Genomic DNA, 22,099 nt, shown 5'->3' on the forward strand with positions numbered 1-22,099 from the left:
TACGCATACCAAATGTAAAATCTACCGATACAACATTCTTCAATATACACACATTGCAAATGAGATAGAATGCCGTAGACAGAGAACATCTTGCTGCAGTACTATCGAAGTTTGGTAAAAGTTACAGTGGCAATCCAGTTCAGTGTAGTACACTTACTCGTACTGCCACCGAGAGACAAGCTGACCATTGCAGACTATTGTGTAATACGTCAGTGTGGCAAAGAACAGCTCGGCGTGCTTTTACAGACATGGACATACAACAGGAACTCGGCTTTAGTTACGGCTCTCATGCTCCCCAGTTGGATGTATACCCTGGTCTGTTCGTGAGTTTGTTCCTCGTAGCTGTCTCTGTATCTCTCTGTACATTTGTTGATAAGTAAGTATGTACGCGTGCACATCCGTAGGCAAGCAGATAAGTGGAAAAAATATTATATATAATATATATATATATATATATATATATATATATATATATATATATATATATATATATATATATATATATATATATATATAACACAAATTACTTCAACTACAAAGTAATACTATCTGTTAAGTTTCACGCATACTCCAATCTTCAGACACTTAGACAGGTTCTTCTTCTGTCTGAAGATTGCAGGATGCATTGTACTTGAAGTAATTTGTGTTATTATTTATAACGTTCTGCTTTCCGCATCGAGCACTGTAATTTCCCACGAGGACATCTGTATACTAGCACTTCGATACATATATATATATATATATATATATATATATATATATATATATATATATATATATATATATATATATATATCACAAACACACACATACACGTACAGACACACACACACAGGACGTACCTATTCACCTACGCATGTAAAGAGAGAGATATAGACAGAGACAGCTTTCAGCTCCGATGAACATAATCACGAAAAGACCAGGGTACACCCCAAAGTTTATAGGAATAGAGAACTAAGTATAGTACACACTGAAAGCAAATCGTTATACAGTTTCTAGTTTGAAGTGTAAAACATCTCTTAGTAAATTGGAGTTCCAGTCTCACTAAAGTGGAATTCCAAGTTCAATTACCAAATGCCGATACCTTTGATGTTGACTTTCGCATGAATTTTGTCTATCTTCTATCTATCCAGCTGTCTTTTTGTGTTCACGTGTTCGTCCCTCATCATCCTGCTCCTTCAACTGTTAGATGTCTCTCATCTCTATCTCTGCATCATTTTTTGTCAGATATTGCACCTCGTGTCGGGTTTCATCCAGGAAGACGACTTGAACTCTTCTATTTCTCTCTCACACAAACATTCCATATACTGCCACGAAACGGAAATGCTGATATCTAGGCCATGCTGACATATATACCAACTCAGCGTCTCTCTTGAGAATAAACAAAACCAGATATCGGAAGCGTCGGAGTCATGGGCATCCCCATAGCAACGCCACGACGGCCATTTTACCGTTATCATGGTTAAAGTGTAAATGGAAGCCGAGATCAAAGAGTGACTACTAGGATACTTGTGATCACATGTAAACAAGATAGGAGTGGCTTTGTACAAGCAGTTTAACAAATATTCGATCAGTAGCTGTGGACTGGAGGATGCATCAAAAATATGCTGCAATGTTATCGCAGCCGACGTGGGTGGGCAGACACATTACCATGTAATCCCTGTCATCTTCACACGGGCTTCATTTACACGGTTAATATTCACCGTCAGTCTCCCCGCAAGATAATTTAACTTTTTGGGGATTGGGACAAAAGGACTGTCATAAGGCTACAGACTGTGTTCACTCAGTGGCAGACTAAAATTCTCCACGTTTCTAATCACAGAGAATGATGATTTTTGAGCGCCATGCCAACCAGTCGACATAATCTGTTTGACCCGCATACATAACATGAGATCACTGTTTCGAATAAAGTTACATATATTGAAAACAAAAGCACAAAAATTTCACATATCTACGTTATTCGATCATAGGATTACTTGAAATATGTAATGAAAATCTAATATCCCGCCACGTGTGATATTTTAGCCATCAAAATAAAATGAGCGCTGAAAACAAATGTCTAATTATAGAAAAACTTGTGAGAAAGTGCTTAATGAAATTCATTTTATCTCATATGTCACAGCCTTACAACTTTTATCTGCGACTCTCCTGCACAAACATACAACATGTATAAATATATGCATAGAAAGAAAGATAGATAGATAGATAGATACATACATACGTACATACATACATACATACATACATACATACATACATACATACATACATACATACATACATACATAAATTTACGTGCAGACGGGAGAGACTAATTATGGAACTATCAACGAGGCTGCATTGCATGTAAGATAACATTTAGCGTATTCCGTCGAATCGAAGGTCATTCCAGCAATACTTTTCTCTTATTGTAAGTATTGTTTTCTCTATTGACTTGATGTAATGTCAATTTTATCGTGACACAGTTGCTTTTATACTGCATCGCTTGTTTGACAGTCATATTCGAAGTAAAACGTTTAATTATTAATGTGGTCAGACATATCCTCATAGTGGTGCAGCTTTAGAGTGGCGGCGCTGTTGTTGGTACACATAGATAGTTTTATATTGGAAAAAATGTTCATAGTTTTCTCATAGACTAGCATGTATAGTTAATCAACATTTTCAATGAATTCCAAAAATCAAATTTCTTGTACACACATGCACGTTTTACCTCTCACTTCAAGCAAAGTAGAACTATCAAAAATGCATAAATATACAGATATAGCTTGTTTGTAGGTGTAAATTGTTAAGTTTTCCTAATAGACTCACATATATTATGATTTGACATTTTTGGACAAAGCACTATTTTGGCCACATCTTGGCTTCTTATAGTCACGCAAAATTGGTGACTCTCCCTCAAAGGCATAAAAAAACGTTTGCACGGAAAATTGCGACCCAACCCCCCAAAACACCGGCCTTGCCCTTAATGTCTGTCCAGTCCCTAAAAATCATGATATATGTGACAGCAGTCTTTTAAGGCATTCATCTTGCAGTTCATTTCACCCGAAATTGACCCTGTTTGGCTTACCGGATTGGGTGATCATTGCTTGTAATATTTCGATTCTAGAGTTATATATTCACGTGTATTAGGAAAATTTGTACTCACTAATTATGGCAGTCCAGAAGTGTTTGCAGCTGCTTCATGTAATTTCGGGGAAAAATTCAAAATTGGCAAAACGACTGGAGAAGGGATGGCCACTCACGGGAATAATCTATAGTTTTTGCTATTCTAAACCAACAATAAATACGCAGCAAAATTGAAAATTGTAAAGGTAGTGACGTCGATATGACATTCTATATTACATAAGCTGTAAATATAACAGGAGACCAATAAGTCTAAATTGTCCTTTAATGAAAGCACGGGGAAACTATCGACGAGTTGTGGGGTAATTATCTATGAAATCATTGTTTTACCATTTTGAAATATTACACATTACTAACACCCTTGATCTTGACACTTTATGTGAAAAACAAACCTCAGAAGTAACTTGTTCCGAATTTTCCAGCAAGTATATATCTTATTCTGAGAAGACTTACTACTCTAAACAATGGTCCCTTCAGGACTGTATTTAAAATTTACCGTTATTAATTACGTAGGCTAATCGTCACTGGAACACCAAAACTTTTGAAGGATGTAACAATGCATACTTGCCGATGTAAAATCAATTCAAGACGAAACGAATATTTCCATATCAGCTAAAATATGGGATGCCGAAATTCTGGAACAAGCTTGTATCAATGTAGGACATACATTGACTGACATTGTTCACGAGAAATGAAGGAAAAGCCCAAGGAAAATTCCGACTAATTCTTCTGTTGCTGTCACCTTCTCCGCCGCTGTTTTGACTTTCGAACACTTTGATAATTTTTGTAATAATGACAATGAATATCGTGGTGTTTGTCTGCAAAGAACCCTGATTGTACATAGAAATATTTTAGACGGCAGCCAATTCCAAGTTGATCAGTAATCCATATATAATTATACATCCTCGCTGTTTTGTAAACCATTCAAGTTCTTGATTGCTGAACTTAGGGTCAATTGGCATCTTCGCGCCAACGGTCTGCGGTCCTACCCGGTAACTGTTTGGATTAATAAACACTTGGAACACCGCCCTTGCCCAATACGTCTGTTTAGTTACATTATCCACATATCTGAAGTAAAACGAAAAATTATTCACAACTTACACAGGTCATGCAACGATATGGACAGGCAGAATTCCAGTTACAGATAGCCTGTAAAAGCATTTTTTGCATCTTATAGCTATATAAGATAGTGTTTTTTTACCAAAACCAAGTGAATTTTATTCTCGGGATTTACATCATCAGCTATTGGACAATATTCGATTTGATTATTGAATGACTGCCTATAGGCGCATGTGCTGCGAGGGAAGTTAGGTTTGGATTCACGTTTAAGCGGTGTACCAGAAACTAATGTAACACAACTTCGTTCATAGATGTTTGTTTCGTCACGAATTTTTCTACCCTCCCATACGATCACCCTTATGTTCTTGCATATTTAGTTTTGTTACAACTGGCTAGCAATTACAGGCAGCAATCAAGAAGAAAATCGACGCGTACAAGAACCGATAAAATATATTTGTGTGTCGGAGCGACTTACCTTGTCGGTAACGCATACACGTTGAGTCCAGAGTATCTGATGCTGGGAGATAAGAACACTTGTTTTGTATCAAATCCATCGGGTTTGTTATCATCCGAGAAATGTCCCGATCGTTCCCCAAGTCTCTTTCCTCCCATTGCGGTATCTCCTGCACGGTAAGTAAAACATTGATTCTTAGAGGATCTTTTTTATTTAAAGCGTTTACACCCATGCCCATAATGTCATTGGTAATTTTTCTGCCATCCTAATAAGTATTCATAGTAGAATAAGATGAAGATTATATCAAACAGTTTTTAATAATTGGTTAAGTACATATGAATATATCTGCTCATTTCAATTTCAAATATTAATATATTTTACCTGTACAGTAATACTGATATACATCAAAACTTTGTCCTTTTAAGCGCATCATGGTATGAAAAGCGGATGGTTTGAAATATCGTCTCTTGCCCGTCAGTGTTACAGTAACGATACACACCTGGCATAAGAAGACTACCGCAGTCCAAGATAGGTCTTACGGAGTTCAAAACAGTCCCATGGTAGCCAACGTGCCAGTTCTTAAACACATTCAACGCGTTTGCCCTCGCCTCAACCCTGCGTGGAAGAGTAATCTTAAAAGGTCAATGCATAATTAAAAGCCTAGGGAAAAATAACTGAAGGAATATGTATTAACAAATTAGTAATGAGGAAATCCGACCGTGTAAGCTTCCAAATGTTTAAAACTTTGCAGAGTCCTATGCGTGATACTGTCTGGATGTACCTGTGTTCAAGAAAATGAGCTATCACCATTAGTTACCATTCAAAAGTGCATAATGTGACTTGAACTCTGCGTGTTATCTTCTCAAATGGCTAAACAATAGGAAGGCTACAGGTAAGGTCGACCTTTTCATCTACTCGTCAACCTTTCCTTTACATGACACTCCTTAGGTGTACATCACATTCATCAACGTACAGTACGAAATTTCGTATATATACTGTACTGTACAAATAATTGCGCACCTTACAGTCTATGAGTGCACAAACAAATTGTCTCTTTGAAAAATTGGCAGGCAACTCTTGAATAGAATTAATTGATTGTCGGCTGTACTGTAAATGAGGTTCTGTATGAGGAATGTAAGGTGTTAAATGTTTAAATGTTATGGCCTGAATCAAAAGGTATGGACATTAAGATGTGCGTATTTGGAAACAGTAACAATTTTGCAAAGGTTAGAATGGATTAAACTGTGAGAGTCTTTTGAATATCATCTGAATAACCAATCCATTACCTTAAAGCAAATCTGCACCAGCCGATAGGTACACCATACAGCTTCGGTGGTTTCCCTCGGCGGTAGTATGGGTCATCCCCTCTGGCGATCAGACAGGAGTTGCAATAACATCTGTCATGTCTTGGGTCGAAACATTCGTCTATTTCAGGAAACAAAACGGAATTCGAAGAAAGTGTGTTTCTTGAATGTTTGCTGTACAGGACTGATCTACCCGGTCCACTTTCCCATGGTAAATTGTGTTTGCAAATATCAAACCTCGTGTCCTTATGAAGAAAGCCGTTCCAAAAATTCTGAAACGCTCAGTGAATTTTAAAAATCGGAACTGTGGCCAAATTATATTGTGAAGTGTCCTCGTATGATGGCGCTCTTCTCTGCTCTCAGTCAGAAACCAGCGTCAAAAGCGCAACGCCTTTAAAAGCAATGGACAACGCCAAGTGTAAAGTATAGGCGCTAAAGTGCCTGTCTAAGGAAAGATATTCATGTTATTTCGCTTATAATTATTTGGCTACAGTACATTAATCCCTGCCATATCAGTCGAGGAAAACATACTTCTCATGGAAATTGTGCGAAAACGATTCATCAGTAGAAAAAAACATCCAGTCGTGTTACAAGTAATTTCAAATTGGTTAACCATTGAACTGAAATGGGAAAATGGAATAGAGATTTTCAGTGTTTGATGATGAATAAAACTGACTGTTATTTCAGCTCCAGATTTCAGGAAGTATTTGTTTTTTGGCCACAAAACGTCACACCTTATCACATCATTAGAAAGTGGCTTTTCGTGCAGCAACGAGCTGACTGACTTACCGGGTAGTTCCATAAGTTTCTTAAGTCTTGCGCACAGTTCCTGGTACTTGCAACTCTCTTGTTCTTTGATTGGATAATTGGAAGCATCCTCTGACCCTGAGAAAGTCCATATAAGCAATGTAAAACCTGCAACTAATAGCTGAAAATCTAATTCGTCATCGTCAATGTCATACTTTGAGACTGTTGCTTTAGTTCATCGAAACTTTTATCAATTTGTTATTTTTAAGACTGCGCCTGTGTGACTTTCTTGTTTTAAAAACCATGTATTTCATGCACAGTATCTAGATGCATCGCGTCAAAATAACTGCAACATTTAAATCGTGACAAACATTATAACATCAATCGCCAACGTACCTCGGATACAGTATTTGCATTGGTCGTATGTGTCCCATACGAACTGTGGGTGCAGGTCTGATGACCTCCTCCCATTGAATAGAAAGATCGAGTACTTACTGATTGTCTTAGTAATTTGTCCACTTTGTTTCTGAGACAAAATGACAGCCAGAGCTCGCTCTGCTGCCCCCTTTACGTTCTTGTCTTGTCCCCGTGCCAAATTTTGCAACACTTCTAGGGCATCCGAGGTCTCGATTATTTTCTTCGAATTCACGTCCAGTTTCGCAATCACTGACAATGCTTTTATTGCACACTCTTGCTCTATTGGCTGTTCTGACGACATAAGCTTGAAAATTTCGGAAGGAGAAAGTATGGTAAAGAAAAACTTACAAAAAAATAATAAGGCATTACTTGTCATAAGGTATAAGGCATTTCTGATAAATTACAGTGAGTCCCTTCCATTACATTTAACTTCGAAGTGCAATGAAGGAAATATGTTTGCAAATATTGTATATATTTTTTAATACTTACATAGAAGACAATGAGACACAATGAGACTATTGAGAATATCGTGTCACTACATTTGCTTCAACAATTCTCTTTCAAAAGCAAAAATAAAAACCAGAGGTCACCGCGTACAAATTCTGGTACAAGAGAGACAAAATTACCCAAGATTACCGATATTTGGAATTCAAAATGACCGCCATCCCTGTGTTAACTCTACGGAAACAATAAAATCTTTTGATTTTCGAAAAACTAAGACGGTAAAAAATTTTCTTACGTCAGGATCTTTAAAATAGGCCCCACAAGTGGTAGATCAAAAAAGAAATGTAAGGGTTTGAGAGTCAGAATATCTGTCTCCGAGGCGCATTGTACGTTAAAGGCTGACTGCTTCTGTAAAAACCCGGAAGGAAAATTCCTGACCAGTATGCGGTCCAGTTTAGGGGGGGGGGGGGGGGGGGGCTAATTTAAGGTGTGAAGTCTTGATACATGCACAGGCTATGCACGATTATGAAGTATTCTGGAAGTTACAGAATGTTACTGAATACATTATTTAAAGCCCATCAGTGGTTGAGAATGTAAAGATAGCCTTGTCCTTTGCACCGGCTAAACATCGCTCTGATGTCTGAGTGAACTGGGATTAATTTCACGACGCAGGCGATTGAGAAACTTAATTTTTTGGAAGGTTCAGCAAAACGCTTGTCACGTGACTCTTATGCAAATAATGACCGTGTACTGAGCTTGGTCAGATAGCTCTATATCAGGGCTTTCAGAAAATGTATACTTTATTGGGGTTTGGGACGTGTTCAATCGAGAAAAAAATAAAAATCTGAAAGTGTCTAAAAGGTATGTAGCTACCTTAATGCGAATTGAAGTTGGTTTTACCTTAACGAGTAACGGCGTTGCACCTTTATCAACGATACGGATTTTGTTGATAGTATTAACGGCAATGTTTCCGAGACCATCAACCAGCTCCAGAACAGTAAAATTTTTATATCGTCTTGAAGGCTGATCCATGGCTCCCTGCAATAATTCTACGAGAAAAGCAATCACACTAATGTCCGCTTCGACCTGATCTTCCTCGTCCTCTTCAATGATATTTGACAAGGTCAGTAACGCCAGCATCGCAATCTGGGTGTCAGAAACCTTAAGATAGGGGGCTATCCTCTCTATAGCCTTGAGGTCTTGGTAAAAGTGAAGGTTGTCCGTGGCTTTTGAACAGTTATGCAAAACTGACACCGCTGAATGCACTAGTCTGTACTGGTTCTGAAATTAAGAAAACATTTGGAATAGTATGTTTACGAGACAACGAAATGATTAAGACTGCTAAAATCTGTGCGACAACTTTCTAGTTGAATTTACACGAAAAAAGACCAAAGAGGACAAAAAGATCAGAAAAAATCATGATAAAGAAGAAAGGTTTGTTTCTCATATCAGATCTCTTACAAAAGTTATGCGATGACGCGTTTTTTTTCATTTTCGTTACTGTTCAGAAGTGTACAGTTTGTACTTTGAGTCAACAAACATTGGCATGTTCTGCTCTCGTAACTTTTATTTATAACTTGCAAAAAGTTAATGTATCTAGTCTAGATTGACAAGCACGAGGAAAACACTTGCCTTCTCAAAGGGAACTTCATCAAGTTATTGTTATTTATTATTTATATTTTAACGAAATTAAAGAACATTGTTGTTGTTGTTTTTTGTGAAATTGTTTCAATCATATTGATGTCATCGCAATTGGGCTTTCATGGCTGGAAGTACAGAGCAGCTATTGAGTAAAGGGCCGAACGTTACACTTCCAGCTAAACTTAGAAAAGAATGAGATTTTCATCCCTGTACTCACAACTGCCTGATACCTACCTCAATGGAAGCAAAATTATTGGGTTCTTCATTTATATGTATTTACAAGAACACAAATCAGGCATATGTTAAGATCAGAGGCCAAAAACCTTTAGATACGAAACGATAAGGATTGTCCGAGTCCCGCAGGGCGCCTCATGCTGCATACAGTATCCCTCGACCTGAAGATTCTTTAAGTTACAAAATCAATACAAAGGGTTTCTTCGTATATTAATCTTTAACCTTACCTAAAATCAAGTCAAACAACGCTACAATGTAATACCGGTACATTAATTATTACCTGAGCCTGAAAGTGTTTACCGACTGGAACGACGATCATCGTAGTTAGTTGAAACCTCACCTTCAGCAGAAACTTAAACGGCTAACCCAAAGAAAAAACTACTCCTGTCATATAATAATCACATACCTTATCATCTGTGAATGTTGACTGGTATCGACCCAGATCAGACAGCATATCGCACAAAAAGCCACACTGAGCAAGTGCTCTGCACATCTTTAAACTGTAATCGGAATAGTTCCAACAAGCAGAGCGAACAACGTCCCTGGCAACCCAGTCGTCCTGGTCCGGATCCTTCACGCGCATGAGCAGATCCAAAAGACGCTTCAGTTGAGAAGCTGCGCCTAAATTGGCAAGGTGGTTTCCGTATTTCTGCCGACTTTGCTCGTCGCGGCATATTTTTGCTGGTTTTAAGAGATATAAACGCACGAGCTCGGCCGCCTGGTACATGTCATAATTCGCGACAGTTTTCATTGACCTCATTAGACATCTCATCTGTTCCATTACAGCGCGGGAATCTTTATACTCTTCGTCAGTCAGCTTTCTGCGACTTACGTCATCCAGCGATAAATTCTCCGTGACATAACCAATGGCTGTAACAAGAGAGAGACTGATGCACTATAACATTGATTTTTTTTGAAAAAAAAATGTCCCGTAGCTTATTTACTGTATAATTGAGTTTTGACTTGAACCTGAATATAAATTACACAGTGATCGCATTAACAAATGCAAGAAATTTAGACAAACTACAATTAAACACAAAGTTACTTTACAGTGATCTGTACGCTTATACCCGTCACGGTAAATAACTAAACGAACTAACCGGAAACATTAATTCTCCAACACCCGTTCAAAAGATATTCGATTTAAAAAGAGCTTTACATTCTCTTGTATATTGATTACAGTATTACCTCTCACCACGTTCTGGTGACTTAGTTTATCCAGATAATTTTAAGGGTCATCACAAAGCGAGAAGTCATCAAAGCCAATCGTTTCTTACCACAAACAGAAACTTGTCTGGCTTCGCCGAAAATGTCAACAACGGCGTAAACCTTGCTACTGTCTTGCAAACCATGACTTTTTAGGTCTAATGTCTCCTCCATCTTGTTTCCATTTGTGTAGAAGTGCAACATGCCTTGATCAGTTACCATGATTCCCAGTGTGTCTCCCTCCTAGAAATTTGAAAGTACGCGATGGTTACGTGGAATATAAAATGACAATTATCGTAGAAAAAGTTTCTTTCAAAATCATATTTACTAGATCAAAGGTCGTCACTTTAAAAATCGGTTTTACCGTTCTCTGTACAATTTTTAGTATGTTTCTGGTTGATATTGCCACAGACCATTGGCAACATAATGAACTCGAGAAGTGTGTCTGCGAGTTCGTTTATCTGTACCGGTTTATTTCGCTATACAGACTATTAAAGGTGTAAGACTAGGGATCAGTCACCACATGACAAGATTGCGTGTCATAGGAAATGATATACAACCTCAAACAAAAATCGCAGAATACTTTTCAATAATTATTTAGGAGCTTTTGATCCCCTAATGTTCGACTGGAAACACTGTGGCATTCGTTATACAAATTTACTATCATATGATTATTATGAAAATAATGATTACAAAATACAAATTAAAGTGTTCATCAATACCTAGGCTTTTAAAACTAATACTTCATTGGAGTTTTTTCAGTTTATTTGCAGACTGAAAGGCAGAATACTTGAATATCATATTGAGCCGGTAATGTTCAATATATGTAAAACAGCATCTCGCAGTGCCCAGGGTAAGGCCAATTTTTGGTCGGAACCCCGGGACCCTTTAAAAAGTTTTCGGGGGTTTTGTACGCTAACGTTTTCGTGAGCTTCATAAATATATGTTTTGCTTACTGTGCAATGGAATTCTTCTTTGAACTCTAGAACCGATTCACCATTTTTAAGCACGTGATTTTCGGTCCACATGAACGTCAACTCGTCCTCGTAATCTGTCATACTGGCGGGAAACTTGAAATCATCCGAAGGATTGCATGTTATCCCCAGTTCAAGTCCTCTGGACCACGTGTTGACGATGGCGTCAAGGCGAATTTCAAAGCGTTCGTTCACTCTTAAAGGTTGTTCTGTAATCACAACGCCGTGCTTCTCTATTTTACAGGCACTGGAAGCAAAACGACAAACAACTATAAGGCACTGTAAGTGTTAAATATAATCTTTCCGTTATTAATAAAAGTATCAAATAATGCGACATCGCAGACGATAAATATCACCAACGTGTCTATCATCTATCTATCTATCTATCTATCTATCTAATCTAACCATTATCCATCCATCATCTATCTATCTATCTGTCTGTCTATCTGTCTGTCTGTCTGTCTATCTATCTATCTATCTATCTATCTATCTATCTATCTATCTATCTATCTATCTATCTCTCCGTCTATGTTTATATGCATTTATATTTATGCAAAATGTAGATAATCATACATCAATTATTTTAAACTTACTGTTTCCTTCTTGCGACAGTTCCTCCACTTTTAATGATTACGTTTTCCCCACATTTTGAACTGAAAGTGTGATACCGCTCTCCCTCTGGTGTCAAAAGAGTGTCATTGTCTTCACAATCTCTACAGTGACAATCTTGCACGTCGACTACTTGCTCATTCACTGCATTGATATGGATAGGGGATGCAAACAGGGGACCACTTTCGTTGGGTGAGGGCGTTGTTGATGAGCAGTCTTGCACCGGGGGTTCATCTGAAGCTAAAAGGTATAGTATAAGAACCTTACAAGACACGCTTAAAGAAAGTTTTTCTTTACGTAAGAATAAATGTACTTCGACAAACGGAAAAAAGACTAGATTGCATTGTCCGAGCCTTACGGCTTGGCCGATATTGAACTGTTTCCTGGATATTTCGAGGGATAGTCCATCCTCGAAGAAAAAAAAAACTTTGGTAGCAATATGACATTTTAGTTATCGCTATACTGATTAGAAAGAGAAAAAAGTCTTTATGGATATTTGAACTAGTGAAATTTTGGTACTGGAGCGACAAATAACCTAAGTTTACGGTTAGGTGAAATTGAAAAAACCGTCTATGGAGGAAATTATCTTAATTTCAATTTTTACGACGATAAGATGATGAAAAGTTCATTTATTCCTCGAGCTTAAGTGATCACTCACACGTAGCATACACGCAAAGATTTGTACAAAACCGGGAGTCAGAATTTCTATCGTCGAGGCGCATTCTACCTGGAGGATCTTGTTTAATATCAGCAGTGCCTCAATCATAATCCAATTTGTAACTCAACCTATCGAACTGGGATGTTAATCGTAGTTAATATTGTCAACACTTTAAAAAGTATCTAATATGAGACTGTATCGTACCACTTACCCGTTCGAGTAGGTTTTGCCCGAGTTTTCTCGTATTTATTTCGTCGTGATTTTGTATTTCCCATGTTAAATGGACACTTACATGAATCTGTAGCTGTAGAAACACCTCTGCGAATGATTTGTCAGTGAATAACTTGTAAATCACAAGCTCGTTTGATGCACTAGGTGTACGATTTAATTTATCGTAAACGTTTGATAACTTTTCTAACGTTTGTATATTTTAAGTGATCATCGATGCCAGTAGAGGAGTGGAATATGAAGCGAATTCGTAATGCAATGAAAACATTTTGATAGCTCACTACAGAAAAATGTTAATAAAAAGAAACTTAATTGCATGATGACGATAGCTATAAAGTTGTATCTCCAGAGACTGACATTGATGGCTGTGAATATGTCACGTGATTCCATATTTACAACAACTATTCAAAGCATGCCACTGTATCTGTTTGATTTTTGACGGCTATAATGTCAAGGGGTCAAAGTACTCACATTTGACGTTAGAGACGGAAACAAAGTATGTCTTCTCGTCACGACGTGGGATCAAACTTCAGTATCTGTACTTATATTAAATCAATAGTATTGCATTTGTGCAAATATACGTGTTGAGTTTATGAAGTAGCCATCAGTTTGTATCATGCAAACAGAGTGGTAGGCACATCTGCCAGCGAAAGAGCGTCACCCCTACTTGCCTATGGTATGATCCAATCCAACTGTAAGTCTTAAACTCTGCATCGGTCCTTGTTTTTGCTAACGCAGATACTATTATCGTGACAGATTTGAAGCAATGTCGATAACAATCGAAGAGTTTGCATACCTCTGACGTATGAATTTCAACCTTTTCTACGGAAATTGACGAAACCAGAATTCTGCCTCGTGTGTTGTGAATATATGGCTATAAAATGTGGCCCATTATAGTTACTAGCGTAATCACTGTGATCGAGACCGTTGTTTGCAAAAAGCAAATAAACGTGTTTGGTTAATACCTCTAGCCTACGCTGACCCGGAAATGTTGATTTTGAGACTGTACATTTTCTCGATTAACAAAGCTAGTTCTCAAAGTAAAGTTTACGGTACATAAGTACTGCCAAAGGTTTTAATTTCATTCTTAACAATAAAACAATTGTTTACGATATCCTGCGAAATAACCTACTATTCTTCAGACAGTATTCGAAATGGCTACAGCTGAGTAGCAAGCTGATTTGGCAAATTCCCAATCCTCCGGATACATATCGCTGTTGTTACTTGATCAATTCCACATTTACATTTATTTGAGGATGACTACACATTTCCGCTTAGAATTGTCGATTAGATAGTCACTTGCTTGTTTGCAACGAATCAACTTGCACTACAATGTCACTATTCAAGTCTAACAAGCGATGATTGAAGTCCTACAAATAGAAATCACCTTGACGTGGCCGTTTGTTATCTGTTGCCGAGTATCGAATAAGAATACATAGACCTACTTACCTGCAGCGCGACACAGAGTGCACCGATCGCGAGGGGGGCCCTCAATGCACACATGAGGACTTTGACTTAATAAGTAACCGAGTACATACCTGGACACACTGCCTTGGAAACATAGCCTTGCGGAGAGATAGGCAAAACGCACACTGGGCATGCGCTGACATAGACATTCCTACATAGCGCTATTGGCTTGTTTCTATGAACACCTTCACAAGGTGAAATTTACTTTTAGTTATCATAGGCGACTCGAATAAAACACTTAGTCTATTAAAATCTATGTATTGGACGCATTTACCAACGTTAACTCTCAGCAGTGTCATGCTTTCAAAGTCACGTCCACTTCCTAAATCGATAAATATACCCGTGATTTATCATGAACTCAAGTTAAAATGTCGTGTACGCTTACGAGGCGCCAAATGTAAAAAAATAGTTTACATAGATAGATACATACATACATACATACATACATACATACATACATACATACATACATAGATTATAGAGCCTGGACAAGGGTCGAAATTTACATCGAGCCTCGCCGCGAAAAAAAATTATATACATAGGACCTCGTTCTGACTTACTGATACAGCTGCAAAATTATATATATAGAACCTCGTTCTGACTTACTGATACAGCTGCAAAATTATATATATAGAACCTCGTTCTGACTTACTGATAGAGCTGCAAAATTGTATATACATAGAACCTCGTTCTGACTTACTGATAGAGCTGCAAAATTTTATATACATAGAACCTCGTCCTGACTTACTGATAGAGCTGCAAAATTTTATATATATAGAACCTCGTCCTGACTTACTGATAGAGCTGCAAAATTTTATATACATAGAACCTCGTCCTGACTTACTGATAGAGCTGCAAAATTTTATATACATAGGACTGCGTTCTGACTTACTGATAGAGCTGCAAATTTTGTATACATAGGACCACGCTCTAACTTACTGATACAGCCGCAAAATTATATATATATATAGGAACTTGTTCTGGCTGTCAATAAGTCTTTCACTTTCGAGGCGCCTACTACCTTAAGGTCGAGCTTATTACTCGAAAGTTCGATACGCGTAATGCCCATAACTTCCGATTTTAGAATAATCTCAGCGACAAGGATGGGTATTACATATGGTGAGAAAATGAGAAAGATATTGAAAACGCCTCAAGTTGTCAAAATCTACGTGACTTTATGATTGCAGGTTAATTTTGGAAAGCCCTAGCCTGCTATCTATTTCGGGGATCGATGTGGTCGCTCTTCTATAGGATTGAAGGATACCGTGATTTTCCAACTTGTGTATCTTTGACATTTGACCTCAAACACAGACAGCAGAGGAAAGAGATACCTCAAATAAGCAAGTGAGGTGGTTGTTGGTCTCAAAACTCCAGTATCAGTCCGAACAACTGTTCACAGGAGCTATCTTCATTGATTTTATGTGATTTTAGCGCAAAAAAAATACTGTTTGATTTGATTTGATTTGATTTTATTAGGCAAATATTCAGGAAAACGATAAAATACAAAATGTTAAATACACAAAAATACAAAATGAAATAACACCAAGCACAATAAAATGTTACAATAAAAGAAACGCCACTGAATATTACTTGCCGAGGATTGCACAAAAAGTTAAAAACTTATTTTCATTGTGGTCCTCAAAAGAAAACACAAAAATCACATGAAAACAGTGTCACTCCGAATATCAAATAAACAACAAAATGGAACAACAAGACAAACAAACTGTACACGACAGATGGAGCAGGGCGCAGGTACCCTAGCCATCCAATTTTGTGTACAGATAGTATTTGACCTTCTTTTTAAAAATTTGAGAACAATGACTAGAGTTGTGAATACTCAAAGGAATGTTATTCCATAACTTAGCTCCTGTAATCTGAAACGAATGTTGACCATGAGAACCAAAGGCTGGTGAATGAACAGAATATGAGCTTGATCTGGTATTATACATATGGCAGTTCGCTGTCAAATTGAAATGTTCAGAGAGATAACGGGGTGCAGTATTATTGATCGCTTTAAAAACGTGATTCAGTTTTAGCAGCTGTACTCTTTGTTCAACGGGCAGCCAGCCAATCATTGTAAAATGCTGGATCGAAACATGTGTTCGTGGAGGTAAATCTAGAACGAATCTGACCAATTTGTTTGTGAATATTGTAAACTCGATTTCGTACGCTTAGTTAAACTGGCAAACCAAAATGAACGTGCATAGTCGGTAATGGCATTGAATAAGAGAGGATACTAATAATTTTCTGATGTCTGAGTCTAAATATTGAGATTTCTGATAGAAGAATTTAAGTCTGGTGTTTACCTTGCTCAAAACAACGCTTGCCATAGACTCGCCATCAAGCGATTGATCAATGTCCGCTCCAAGGTATTTCACTGATGTTTTCTGTGAAATTTCTGTACCATTACACACAACTGACAATTTTGAGTTAATTTTCAGTTTGCGTTTAGAAGCAAATAAGATTGACTCTGACTTTCCAAGGTGCAGAGACAATTTGTTGTCGATAAGCCATTCGTTAATACTCAAGAGTTCATGACTCAACTGCTGCTCTACCTCTGTAGTATTCTTACCCGAAACTAACAAAGCTGAACCATCTGCATATAAAAACAATTTACACGTCACAGCGCATTCCATGTCATTTACATGAATCAAGAATAGCAAGGGCCCTAAAATGGATCCTTGGGGAACACCGCTATATAGTTATAATTTGAACATCAGAAAAAAACACCAGATACATCGACAAGTTGCTTTCTGTTTGAGAGATACGACGAAAACCAGTTAATGGCAGAATCTGACAAACCGATGGCTTTTAGTTTACCAAGTAAGATCGTATGGTAGACTGTATCGAACGCTTTCTGTAAATCTAACATGACCATCCCAACATAATTACCCTTATCCATTTCCATGCGAATGTAATCTGTTAAGACCAGAAGACATGTGTATGTTGAATAAGATGTTCGGAAACAGGATTGAAACTTATACAAGAGATTTGAATCTTCAATGTACTTAGACAGTTGATCATGAACTACTTTTTCAATATCCTTTGAAATTACACTTAATGATATTGACACTGGTCGATAATTGCTGACATCTGTTTTACAATTCTTCTTGTGTAATGGGACTACTCTTGCTTTCTTCCAATCGTTGGGAAATTTCCCAAATTTGAGTGACAGATTAATAATATGTGAGAGTGGACAAGCAATTACATCAGCTGCATCTTTCACAAACTTGGCTGGAATACCATCCAAACCAGTAGCCTTTGATGAATTGATGTTTTGAAGAACTTTGCAAAGATAGTCCTCACCAACAACAGAGAACTGAAAAGAATCAGTCAGAACACCCTTGTTGGAATAAAATAAGTTAATGCTAGCTATGTTGAAACGACCCATGCCAATAGGGAGTTTCTCAACAAGACTTGAAGCAATTGTCGTGAAAAAATTGTTGAATTTACTAGCTACTCTTGATTTATCGAAAATGATGGAAATGCCACCACGAAGTCCAATGGGATTGGTAGCCGCTTTTGACTTAGTTGATGAGCCAAAGTCTTTCAGTGTTTTACAAAGTTTTCTAGGACAATTTTTTCATCGAGAAGCTTCGAGCTAAAATACGAATTTTTTGCCTTTTATATCATTGACGAGTTGAATTTTATAGCTTTTCTGAAATTGATGACGCTCAAATCGTTGGACTTTTAAAACTTGGCAAACAATTTATCTCTTTTCCTGATACTATTTAAAATATCAGCATTCATCCATGGCTGAGAATTTTGCTTCAGACGAAGTTCTTTCAAAGGAGCTACTAAGTCCAATACCCCAATAAAAAGATTTCTAAAATTATTCCAGGCAGAATCAACACTGTCACAGTCGACAACTTTAGACCAATCAACGCCACGCAATTTAGTTTGAAAATCATGCTTTGTATAACTCTTTGTGGATCGTAATTTGACTGTATTGTGACAAAATGAGTTAAAGTGTGTTATTTTTCTCGTACAATAGATAAGGCAATGATCACTGATACCAATATTGATCACCCCAGACTGGCTGATTTTGTCGGGGTCTGATGATAAAATAAGATCAATTATTGATTTACTATTCACAGTAACCCTTGTATAGTCCTTAATTAACTGTAGAACGTTTAACATACCACAAAAATCTTTGAAAGCTCTGAGTAGACCTGTTGAGTTATCAGCATTAGCAACATTGGTGTTGAAATCCCCTATAATGATTAATTCTGGATTCACACTGACATTATGACAACATTGCTGTAGGAAATCATAAAAATTCAATTGCTTAGGTGGACGATAACAAGTTCCGACAATGATTGGCTTTGTTTTTGGCAAAAGAATGTTAGGGAACGCTTTGAAGAACACAAGAAAAAAGATCAATCAGCTATCCGACAGCATATATCAGAAAGTAAACACAAACCTCCAGAATTGTCTTCTTTGTCAGTCAAAGTCATTGATAAAGAACAACACGTGGACAAAAGAAGATTATTAGAGGCCATGTACATTAATGTAAACAATCCACCACTCAACCCCAATGTTGGAAAATATGAGATCCCACCCATCTATGGTGACATCCTGAGAGTCAGTGGACAGTTCAATGTCCACACTTAACACATTTTCTGTGACAATGAAACGTTTTCACACCTCAAGTTTGTTCACACCTCCAGCTGTTTAAATGCCTGCATTTGGATCTTTCTTTCAGATCAAGTGTGGACACCGATGAAGGACAAGAGATTTGTTCGAAACATGTCTGTTTTGCAATTAGTCCCCACGGACACCGTCCGGGGGGACTTATAGGTTTGGTCATGTCCGTGCGTGCGTGCGTGCGTGCGTGCGTGCGTGCGTCCGTCCGTTCACGCAGATATCTCAGAGATGCCTGGAGCGATTTCATTCAAACTTGGTACAAGGATTACTTCATATGTCATACAGATGCACGTCGATTTGTTTCGTGATACGATCCAATATGGCTGCCAGGCGGCCATTTTATTACGATTTTTTCATGTACAGAGCAACAACTCAGGCATGTTTCAACTGATTTTATTCAAAGTTGATACAAGGATATTGACCAATGTCATAGATATGCACTTCAATTTTTTTGGTGATACGATCCAATATGGCTGCCGTGCGGCCATTTTGTTACGATTTTTTCATGTACAGAGCCATAACTCAGGCGTATATCAATCAATTTTATCAAAGTTGGTACAAGGACATTGACCTATGTCATACATATGCACGTCAATTTGTTTTGCGATACAATCCAATATGGCCGCCAGGCGGCCATTTTATTATGATTTTTTCATATACAGAGCCATTACTCAGGTATGTTTCAACAGATTTTATTCAAAGTTGGTACAAGGACATTGACCAATGTCATAGCTATCAATGCTCATAGCTATGCACATCAATTTGTTTTGTGATACGATCCAATATGGCCGCTGTGCGGCCATTTTGTTACGATTTTTTCATGTACAGAGCCATAACTCAGGCATATCTCAACCGATTTTATTCAAACTTGGTACAAGGACATTGACCTATGTCATACACATGCACATTGATTTGTTTTGTAATACGATCCAATATGGCCGCCGTGTGGCCATTTTATTGCGTTTTTTCATGTCCAGAACCATAACTCAGACATGTATCAAGCGATTTTATTCAAAGTTGGTAAAAGGAGATTGACCAATGTCATACATATGCATGTTAATTTTGTAATACGATTGGTCATACATACGCACGTTAATTTGTTTTGTGATACGATTCAATATAGCTGCTGTGCGGCCATTTTGTTATGATTTTTTCATGTCCTGAACTCAGACATGTATCAAGCGAATTTATTCAAAAGTATTTTTATCACAGTATTTTTATCACAGACCTAATGAAGAGGACTCTATCCTCTCTGAGGACCTATAAACAAAGTACCCATTAACAAGTGGGGACTGTGTCATCAACGATGACTTGTTCACAGTGGAAGAAGAGAACTTTTCTGTACGTCAATGTTAATGCTTCCATGATGAACATACACAGTATCAAAAGAATGTCAACCCAGATTGTCTCTAGATCATTGTTGTTTAAATCTGATCTCTCATTGAATGCTAAATTAGTCACTCCTAATGTCAAATGTAATTGGTTTTGGAAAATAAATTAGTCAAACAAAACATAAGGAAACATATTTAGTCTGAATGGGTCTGCTCAATTAAGGCAAATTTATCTATAGCTCCAATGTTGAATTATATTCATAAAATTTGGTTTATTACTCAGGATGCTTGATATGGCATAATTGTCAATGTCGGAACTGTATTTTTTTTTTCTCTCTCTCTCTCTCTCTCTCTCTCTCTCTCTCTCTCTCTCTCTCTCTCACACACACACACCACACACACCACACACACACACACACACACACACACAGAGGCGTGTCTCTGCAGTTGTAGAACAAACTGAACAAACCATGGCAGCCAGCACTGAATATAATAATAATAATAATAATAATAATAATAATAATAATAATAATAATAATTTATTGTCATATATATACGCTATTGCCCATACAATGAAATACATCCTGCACAGATCTCTGTACAACAAAAAAGCGTATTGCAACACTCATTTTGATGATTGTAGAAATGATATTTTACTCTGTGCATGACATAACCTTTTGAATAAGTTTTCATTTTTTGGTTCAAAATATCTCATAGAATAGTCTCAGACTAAGATTAATGAGATCTAAATTTCTTTTAACATATTTATTAAAACTAGTATACACAGAAATCATGTTCAATTAACAGTCTGATTGATATATCACAGATTTTTAATTCATATTACTTACAATTAAATACATGTTCCAGTATCCTGCCAACCTTTGTAAGAACTATATTTTACAACAATAGAGTAAAGCTGCAGTACATATGGCATCACTCACATTGAATTAATATACATGTACTCATTATCAACTGCACAGTAAATTCCACATCAGGCGCTACTATACTGTGTAACTGCAATATGGTTTGCAAAAGTTAAAATGATTATTTGATAGTATTGTGCACATGTATTATATGCATATAACGGCTTCCATTTTGAAATGAGCTTTCCAAAAGCTCAATTTGAAAACGTACATCTCTAACATTAAAATCAACATTCAAGGCCGCACACACACCGAGCCGGTGACTTGAACACTCAAGCCTATATCCGTACATCACAATTGGTGACTGATTCAAGGCAACTCTCATAGATCTAAATATTGAACGATCTAAAACTTTGAATAAATTAATACGCTTTTTTGTTGTACAGAGATCTGTGCAGATTAAAACACTTTCTATATGGTGGTGCTCCATCACATATGTTATGAATAGCATCTTAAGTAAAAGACTCAACTAGGTAATTTCAACAGTTCTCCAAAGTATTTAGTATAAAATATCACATGTGATGTCATCAGTGGCAAATCCTGCATGTGGATATTTCAAATAAGTACCCACCCCATAAACCATGATCAGAAATACAAATTTTGTTAAACGCTAAATTAATTGATTTACACCTC

At 37.2% G+C, this 22,099-nt stretch overlaps 1 protein-coding gene across 3 annotated transcripts; it reads right to left on the minus strand.

Annotated features, from left to right (window-relative positions):
- Window positions 1-3,303: 3,303 nt before the first annotated feature.
- On the minus strand, window positions 3,304-14,622 carry LOC139132014 (neuralized-like protein 4). Of its 3 annotated transcripts, XM_070698371.1 has the most exons (14): window positions 14,548-14,622; window positions 13,570-13,634; window positions 13,082-13,188; window positions 12,197-12,452; window positions 11,586-11,850; window positions 10,701-10,872; window positions 9,830-10,293; window positions 8,449-8,829; window positions 7,183-7,408; window positions 6,730-6,825; window positions 5,923-6,061; window positions 5,136-5,251; window positions 4,658-4,805; window positions 3,304-4,191 (listed from the first exon to the last, which is right to left on the minus strand). In XM_070698371.1, exons 3-14 carry the CDS (start codon window positions 13,143-13,145, stop codon window positions 3,975-3,977), a joined length of 2,544 nt encoding a protein of 847 aa, XP_070554472.1. In that variant the 5' UTR covers window positions 13,146-13,188; window positions 13,570-13,634; window positions 14,548-14,622; the 3' UTR covers window positions 3,304-3,974. The 3 variants fall into 3 exon arrangements, with proteins under 3 accessions (XP_070554472.1, XP_070554473.1, XP_070554471.1); XM_070698372.1 differs by lacking the exon at window positions 13,570-13,634 and having other exon boundaries at window positions 14,548-14,598; XM_070698370.1 differs by lacking the exon at window positions 14,548-14,622 and having other exon boundaries at window positions 13,570-13,711.
- Between the last annotated feature and the right edge of the window lie 7,477 nt (window positions 14,623-22,099).

The sequence above is a fragment of the Ptychodera flava genome, chromosome 4, assembly GCF_041260155.1.
Source record: "Ptychodera flava strain L36383 chromosome 4, AS_Pfla_20210202, whole genome shotgun sequence".
In the NCBI taxonomy this organism is placed as follows: domain Eukaryota; kingdom Metazoa; phylum Hemichordata; class Enteropneusta; family Ptychoderidae; genus Ptychodera; species Ptychodera flava.